Raw genomic sequence first — 8,350 nt, forward strand, 5'->3', positions numbered from 1 at the left:
TATATATACAAAGGCATTTTAGTATTTTTCCTTTACTTTTAGGGATATAGGGATAAATGAGTGAATATAAGGAAAAATTTTCAAAAAAATGATATTAAAACTTCAAGCATCTAAAAAAAATGATATTAAAACTTACGATAAGAAAAAATGTCAAAATTTATTTTCACGACAAAAAAACAAACAAAAGATAATGATTGGGAGGAAGCACAGCCGGCAGGCAATAAATGAAAATAAAACCCCTCTGGCACAATAAGCAAATTCAATAAACTCTCTCTTTCACGAATCTGTAACTTAGTGATGACAAAAATCTTACATTTATTACATACTATCATATAACTCAGGAGAACGAACAATCTATAATTCAACTCTTCACAACCCCATTGACCAAAATCATCAATCACACTTCAAAAGGACCCTTCTTGTTAGTTCAGTTTTTTAAATTGAGTTATTATTATTCTTCTTCTTCCACATTGCGGAGTGAGGTTCTCTGATTTCGATTGAGATCTGAGAAGGGTGAGTAGTCAACTATAATATGCTAATGTCAGAATTCACATGGTGAATTAGCATTGCATTTTTTTATTGAAATTCAATTTTGATTCTTTTTTTTTATTTTATTGAATATTTAAATGGGGTTTTTGCTATAGCACTAGTAATAGTTATTTGTCAATGTTTTAGTGTTTCTTCTCTATGATGACACGGACGCTGTTGGCAAAGCTAATAATTTGAGAAAATTAATTAATTGAATGTAATCAATGTGCTTGTGTTGTATGGGTGTCTGACACCCACAAGTGTTGCTGGGACACACCTTTGATCAAAGTGTAGATGATACAAAGTTTCTTTTTTAGTTTTGAAGTCTAGTTGAGCTTGTAGATGAGGTGTCAGATAAGTGGTAAAAGTTTAACCTTGTAACTTTAAGAGACAAAGTTTAAATCCCCTGTCTCATCAGGACGGCCATCGGTACCACTTTTAATAATAATAATTTTCTCCCTTTCTAATTTTTTTATAAAGAAAAGCATATTTGAGTTTTGTAATGTTATGGCTCTATGATTCTGGTTATGGTCATTGTAAGCATTACGATAGTATTATTTTATTGTTGATTGTTGGTGTTTGCAGGTTATGATGTCAAGAAGAGAGATTGGTGAATTAGAGAAGTTTGTTTTGTAGTGTTTGAGGTTTGGTGAATGGCAAGAGACCAGTTCGATTTGTTCTCCATGAAAAACTGGAGATGCTCTTGGTCTCTTGCCGCATCAATCGCTTCGGTTGTGGCAATGGTTTCTGTTGTTCATCTGTTCTTGTTCCCTTTGACACCCTCTTTCGATTATTTCAAGCTAGCTTCAGATTCATGCGTCTCAAATAATGTATCATCAGCAGATTTAGTTAGCAACCATGGCTTGGAAGAACCTGCAATTGATTTGAAGTATCGGTTTCCAGCTGACTTGCACAGTTCAGTAGCTTATAAGGGTGCACTGTGGAAGGCTGAGATTGGCCGGTGGCTTTCAGGTTGCGATTCTATTACAAAGGATGTCAACATTTCTGAGGTGACAGTTGATATTCTAATTCTTAGCTTGTATTTCCTCTTTTTATGCTTGATAGTCAGAGGTTTTGTGTTAAGTTTTTGCTGAAGTTTTGTGGTTTTTATTGGCATGGAGTTGTTTTCTTATCACCTAATATAAACTTCACCGATAAATAATGTGATTGGTTACAGATAATAGGCGGCAATGACTGCAAAAATGACTGCAGTGGCCTGGGAGTTTGTAATCGAGAGTTGGGACAATGTAGATGCTTTCATGGTTATGTTGGTTAGTTCTGTTCTCTACTTTCATTTTATTGACCAGGTACATAATGCTCGGACACAATCACCATGTCAAGGACCTACTGGGTTGTTTTTTAACTCCAAGCATGCCTTAAATCATTTTCTCAAATGAAGAGTTTTTATTAGATAACGAAGTGCCTTGGAATTTTTATTAGATATATTTCCTGCAACATTTGTTCCACCAACTAATGGCTGACATGTTACTTTTTTCTGAGGCTTGTACCATTAATTTTGATCTTTGTTATAACCGGGATACATTTAGATATAAGATTCTTCTAGTGTTGAATAAATGAGAATAAATTTTAAATTTAATTCTACATATCCATAGCAAACCTTTCTCTTGTTATTCTACCAAAGAAGTTGGGAAGAAAGAACAAAAAGAGAATCAGAAATGAAAATACTCTTAATTTATTTTGGTACCATTTTTGGAATATTTTTGATAATTGCACCAAAACATAATTTGTTATTTTGTTTGAAAAATCATTCTATTTTCTGAGGTGACAGGAGATGGATGCGTTGACATACAAGAGTTAGAATGCAACTTTCCAGGATCACTACATGAGCCATTTGGACGATGGGTTGTATCAATTTGCCCAGCCAACTGTGACAAAACAAGGGCAATGTGCTTCTGTGGAGAAGGAACAAAATATCCATATCGACCACTGGCAGAGTCATGTGGGTTTCAATATAAGTATGTAAAATTGAATTACTAGTATTGTGTTTTGGTCCCTAGTTTTTTTTCTTCTCAATTTACAATTTAAGTCATGTGCCTTAAATCTATTTCAGTCAGCCTTCTGAACCTGGTGGTCCCAAAATAGTGAACTGGACAAAAGTTGATCAAGATGTGTTCACAACTAATGGTAGTATACCAGGTTGGTGTAATGTAGACCCAGTTGATGCATATGAAGGAAAGGTAAAATTCAAAGAGGAATGTCATTGCCCATATGATGGTTTTATAGGTCGATTTTGTGAAGTGCCTGTTCAATCCATTTGCATTAATCAGTGCAATGGACATGGCCAGTGTCGTGGTGGATTTTGTCAGGTGATTCCTTAGTTTAATAACGTGGCACCTATCTTTGCTGTTTCACTTGTTTACTAGAAAATTAAATACTTGCCATCTATTGTTTTTCCTTTGCTGACATAGGATTGACTGGTAGTAAACAAATTACGACTAAAACTTGTTTGATGAAGTTTTTGTTTTTGTTTTTTTTAATCTTGAAACAAATCACATAGGCTTGCAACGAGGATACCTAACCTTCTGTAGAGACATTTTTCAATTTGTGTATGTTGGCAGTCAAGTTGTCAAATGCTAGAATCTATTTAAACTCGCGGTACTGCTGTAAACTCAATTCATCAACTTGTAAATGAAGTTGCACGAATCCTCAATTTTTAAGATTCTTATATTGAGATAACTTAAAATAAATATAGAACAGTAAGAATACAAAACCAGTCAACCAAATAATAGAACATAGAAACAGAAATAACGGAACATTAAAAAACCATAACACAACCAGGAATCCCTTTAAATCGCACAGAAGTTTCTCAAGGAAAACACAAGGATGAATGAAATTACTCTGACATCTTGTGCAATATCGATCCTATTTTGTTTCCATCCGATTTCTGTAGATAAGCTGAATGTTGCGTATTTTTTGATTCGACACTTTTCATTTCCATCCAATATCAATAAATAAATTGAATATGGTTTTATTTTCAGTGTGATAATGGTTGGTACGGAGCAGATTGCAGCATTCCGTCAGTGATATCTTCTATAAGAGAGTGGCCTAGTTGGCTTCGTCCTGCTCGGGTTGATGTTCCTGACAATATTCATGTCAGTGAAAAATTAATCAATCTTAATGCTGTGGTGGCAAAGAAAAGGCCTCTTATATATATTTATGATTTACCCCCTGAGTTCAACAGTCTACTATTGGAGGTGGGGATAATCTGTCAATTCTATTGATTACATCCAAGATTTTTTCTGATGTTTATCTATTTTTGTTTTACATTTATTCTTTTTGGTTATTATAGGGACGCCATTTTAAGCTAGAGTGTGTAAATAGAATTTATGATGGCAATAATGCAACAATATGGACAGAGCAGCTATACGGTGCTCAGGTATTCCATGACATTTTTTTAGGAGCATTTTGGCTGGTAAAATTTATGTCTTTTGCTATATATTTATATCGTGGATCTACATGTCTGCAGATGGCAATTTATGAGAGTTTGTTAGCTAGTCCTCATCGAACTCTAAATGGTGAAGAAGCAGACTTTTTCTTTGTTCCTATTCTTGATTCATGCATCATAACTCGTGGTGATGATGCTCCTCACTTGAGTTTGCAGGTATATCTTATTAATTGCTATATTTACTGCAATGCATTTGTAGAATATACTAACATCAATGGTATGATGTACATGGATTTGCTTTCTGTCGACGTGCCTATTTAGGTAATTTCAAAATGGAAATAAATTAAACAATAGTTGGATGTTATTTTTCCCCTTTTCGGGTAGGTGGACGAAACTATTTTCAGTCATTTGTTACTTGTTTGTGCTTACTTCCATAAATAGTCAGATTTTGTTACTCTTGGATTGTAGATCTGTTTTGGAATATATACTTGGATATATCTATGTATGTAGTGTTAGCTGCATACTTCATCTTTTATACTAATACTCCATTCGGACTCAATTATAAGCAAAAATATGTCTACATTTGTTGGACTCAAATATAAGCAAATGTCAACTAATGTATCCATATTCAATGTTATTAATACAAAATCACCCTTAATTAATTCCTTGATGTTGGGAGGAAGTGACCATTATAATTAGGAGTAGAATAGTAAATGTATTTCCTTTTTTATATGAAATGAAGAAAATTATATGTACTTAACTACCATCCATACTTAGTGTAAAAATAGGTATTTTCGCTTATAATTGAGTCCAAAGTAGTATTTCTCACTTTTTCCTGCATTTTATTGAACAAGTTTAGGAGCATAGTGGGTTGAGGAGCTCTCTCACTTTGGAATATTCTAAAAAAGCGTATTATCACATTGTCGAGCAATATCCTTATTGGAATCATTCATCAGGAAGGGACCACATCTGGGTATGTCCAAGGAGATTGTCTTTTCATATATATTGAAGATTTTTCTACAAAGTAATGTTTATCGTATTTGCTTATAAGAAACAAGTTCTAATAGTTCCACTTTTATTTCTGAAGGCAGTTTTTTTCATGGGATGAAGGTGCTTGTTATGCGCCTAAGGAAATATGGAACAGCATGATGTTAGTGCACTGGGGAAACACAAATACAAAACATAACCATTCAACCACAGCCTATTGGGCTGATAATTGGGATACAATTTCGTCTGATAGAAGAGGCATTCATCCGTGCTTTGACCCTGACAAAGATCTCGTACTTCCTGCTTGGAAAGTTCCTGATGCTAACATGTTGACTATGAAACTTTGGGCTCGGTATAAGAACTTAATTGTTTTTTCTAGTCATGTTTGAATCCATTGTTCTATTTATATAGTTTTTGAAATCGAATAATGCAACTACAATATGTTTTGTTTTCAGGCCCCGTGAAAAGCGGAAGACACTGTTCTACTTTAATGGGAATTTGGGACCAGCTTACCCTCATGGAAGACCGGAATACTCGTAAGTTTACTAGAAAATATTTTGTTCAAAGAATGCTGACATTGTCTCTTGCTAGTAACCTTTACATTCTGGTTGCCTGAAGTTGTTTATGAAGTTGCATAACTTCCCTCACTTTTTATGAACAAACATCATTGGATGTTTTGATTTTTTTTCTTCTCAATGTGATAGAAGACACAATGTACAAAATGATGCAGGTATAGTATGGGTATAAGACAAAAGTTAGGAGAAGAGTTTGGATCAAGCCCCAACAAGGATGGAAAACTAGGGAAACAACATGCAGAAGATGTCATCGTGACCCCAGTACGTTCTGATAACTATCATGCAGATATAGCAAACTCTGTTTTCTGTGGAGTGTTTCCTGGTGATGGTTGGAGTGGACGCATGGAAGACAGTGTTTTGCAAGGATGCATTCCTGTGGTCATTCAGGTAATAGGTTATGCCCTTTTCTCCCTTATTCTTTTTCTCCCATGAACTAATTTAAAGGTTGACTTTGTTAAGCTCGTCATTAATTTTGTGTTGCTAGCAGCTAGCTTTTCGATCCAGTGAACAAGCTTTGCCACTACTAAGAAAGTTTGCATCACTTTGATCCAGAGAAAATTGGGTAGTCACATTGTAGAAAAGATGGTAGAGTCTCATCTTAGGTGTCTTGGAAATATATGGAGAAGCCTTATAGAAACACCGATGAAGATGGTTGATCATTTAGAGGTTAGTCTAGTGGTTAGAGGTAAACTAGGCCAGATCATTAAGAGAATTGTTTAGGTAAAAGGCCTATCATTAAACTTAATAGATGATAGGACATTGTGGCGTAGATGAATTTATGAAGCTGATCCCACCTAGTGGAAAAGGTCTTGGATGTTATTGTCAACAGATATATATATATACCTTTTGCTTGGGCCTGTGCGTTTAAACAAATAGATGCTAACACAAAAGACTCATAATGCTTATATGTTATATCAATATAATTTGTGATTCATTTTCGTAGAGTTTCATGGCATCACTTACCATGAGTACTCTAAAAATGATTCAGGGCCATTGGTTATTGATGAAAGTAGCTTACTGAAGTTATCTTCTTCATGTGGATAGTCTTTTATATCCTTCAAAATTAATTACTAAATGACTGAAGTTCTCAATTTTGGTAATTTTATGCTTTTTGCACTTTGGTTTCCTTGTACTGTAGGATGGAATTTTCCTACCATACGAAAATGTACTCAACTATGACAGCTTTGCTGTTCGAATACCCGAAGAGGAAATTCCCAACATGATAAAGATTCTTCGGGTACTCATCTTCCCCATATTTTCTATATCTTGTTTTTATTTTGTAATGCATAGTTGATAATAAAACGTAAATCCACAGAATTTGCATATAGTTGTCATCTTAGACAAGAAGATTGTATAAATGGTTGGTGGTATGCAGGGATTCAATGATACAGAAATCAATTTGAAGCTAGCAAATGTTCAGAAAATCTGGCAAAGATTCTTGTATCGTAATTCTATTTTGCTTGAAGCTGAAAGGCAAAAAACAGCTTTTGGACATGTTGATGATTGGGCAGTTGAATTCTTAAGATTGACAGAGGATGATGTCACCGCCACTTTAATACAGGTATTTATCTTCCTTTGTCAAAAAACTATTCTAAAATAGACGGTACACTTTGCGAGGTATTAGCAACTAGGTGCTGTGATTCTTAAACCTCAAAGCAAAAAGAAAACTAAGTTGGAAGCACAATAATTTCAAAATTGAGTAGATACGCAAATTAGTTTTTGAAATTGTTGGGTTGTATATTTAAAAAATTTGATTAAATTCACCACTTCGTTGATATTTGTACGGACACTAGAATGACCTTAAGTTGGTAATATCAGAGACTAAATTGAAACTAAGTGAATAATGTTAGATTTGCATTTGATAACAGATCCAAACAGAGGAATAAACTTGATTATTATTTTGCAATTTCAGGGATGAGTTTGAAATATTGATAATGTGAAAGACTAGATTGATACAATCCTACAGTTTTAATGACTAACTTGAGTATTTACTCATTTCAAATTTATTGCCCAAAAAATCAGCATTTTATATAAGAGAAAAAAGAAAAAAATTCAAAATTGTTTTCAATATAGAAATAGCAACTCTTTTGAAGTCAACCAACAGAACCATTTTAACAAATTATGTTTTTTAAGGCTCCCTTATAGATGAACATGTGTCATCAACATCAAGTGCAGTACAAAGTGGAAAGTAATTTGCTATGAAACTTATCGGTGTATTTGTCTATATTTCACATTTTGACCATGGTTTTTGTATTAAACAAGGTTTTGCATTACAAGTTACATAATGACCCTTGGAGGAAACTAGTTGGACACAACAAGAAGTTTGGATTACCTAACCAATGTGTGTTAAACACCAACTGAGGAGGAGTAAGGGAATTAATTGAAGGAGTCAAGGTTAAATGTGTAAAAAAGGTGAAGATCAAGTTCCTAAAAGATGCTACCATCTTCAGTTCAGCAAATCATTTAACCAGAGTGGACACATGAATTTTTGCCTTCTCACATTAAATGTGTGCATGTATAAGTGAATTTTGAGTTACTCTTTTTATATGTGTTTGTCTCTCAAGCTGTTTCACCGTAGAATTGTAAAATAACAAGTGCGTGTGCTTGGTTAAATGCACATAATTCATTTATTTAATATATTTAATTAATTAATATTTATAATACAATAAAAAACTAATTAAAGAGAAAATAGCTTCTAAATAATATGCATCCTATTTGAATTGTTAAATTAGAAATTTAATATAATTTGATAACTATGCAATAAAAATGTAAACAAGTTTTACTTACATCTAATCATAATTTCACATGTTTTACACTGTTGTGAAAATTATGTTTGCACTGTCGTGGCCATTAA

The 8,350-nt window shown here is 33.6% G+C and overlaps 1 protein-coding gene across 3 annotated transcripts; it reads left to right on the forward strand.

Moving 5' to 3' along the window:
- The first annotated feature begins 203 nt into the window (after positions 1 to 203).
- On the forward strand, positions 204 to 8,148 carry LOC101503851 (uncharacterized). 3 transcript variants are annotated; one of them, XM_004516860.4, is made up of 15 exons: positions 208 to 513; positions 1,114 to 1,538; positions 1,706 to 1,799; positions 2,318 to 2,504; positions 2,600 to 2,855; positions 3,528 to 3,743; positions 3,839 to 3,925; positions 4,016 to 4,150; positions 4,794 to 4,907; positions 5,026 to 5,273; positions 5,377 to 5,457; positions 5,652 to 5,883; positions 6,635 to 6,733; positions 6,872 to 7,057; positions 7,759 to 8,148. In XM_004516860.4, the coding sequence occupies exons 2-15, from the start codon at positions 1,182 to 1,184 to the stop codon at positions 7,855 to 7,857; spliced, it is 2,391 nt and encodes a 796-aa protein (XP_004516917.1). In that variant the 5' UTR covers positions 208 to 513; positions 1,114 to 1,181; the 3' UTR covers positions 7,858 to 8,148. The 3 variants fall into 3 exon arrangements, with proteins under 3 accessions (XP_027187184.1, XP_004516917.1, XP_004516918.1); XM_004516861.4 differs by lacking the exon at positions 208 to 513 and adding an exon at positions 699 to 957; XM_027331383.2 differs by lacking the exons at positions 6,635 to 6,733; positions 6,872 to 7,057; positions 7,759 to 8,148 and adding an exon at positions 5,984 to 6,572 and having other exon boundaries at positions 204 to 513.
- The last annotated feature ends 202 nt before the right edge of the window (positions 8,149 to 8,350 follow it).

The sequence above is a fragment of the Cicer arietinum genome, chromosome 4 (genome assembly GCF_000331145.2).
Source record: "Cicer arietinum cultivar CDC Frontier isolate Library 1 chromosome 4, Cicar.CDCFrontier_v2.0, whole genome shotgun sequence".
In the NCBI taxonomy this organism is placed as follows: domain Eukaryota; kingdom Viridiplantae; phylum Streptophyta; class Magnoliopsida; order Fabales; family Fabaceae; genus Cicer; species Cicer arietinum.

What these genes read in the sequence shown, in the direction of transcription:
- LOC101503851 (XM_004516860.4), top strand. Translation starts at nt 1,182, where the DNA reads ATGGCAAGAGACCAGTTCGATTTGTTCTCCATGAAAAACTGGAGATGC. An exon ending in ATGCTTTCATGGTTATGTTG is followed by an intron (nt 1,800 to 2,317) that starts GTTAGTTCTGTT and finishes CTGAGGTGACAG; the next exon opens with GAGATGGATGCGTTGACATA. An exon ending in ACATGATAAAGATTCTTCGG is followed by an intron (nt 6,734 to 6,871) that starts GTACTCATCTTC and finishes GGTGGTATGCAG; the next exon opens with GGATTCAATGATACAGAAAT.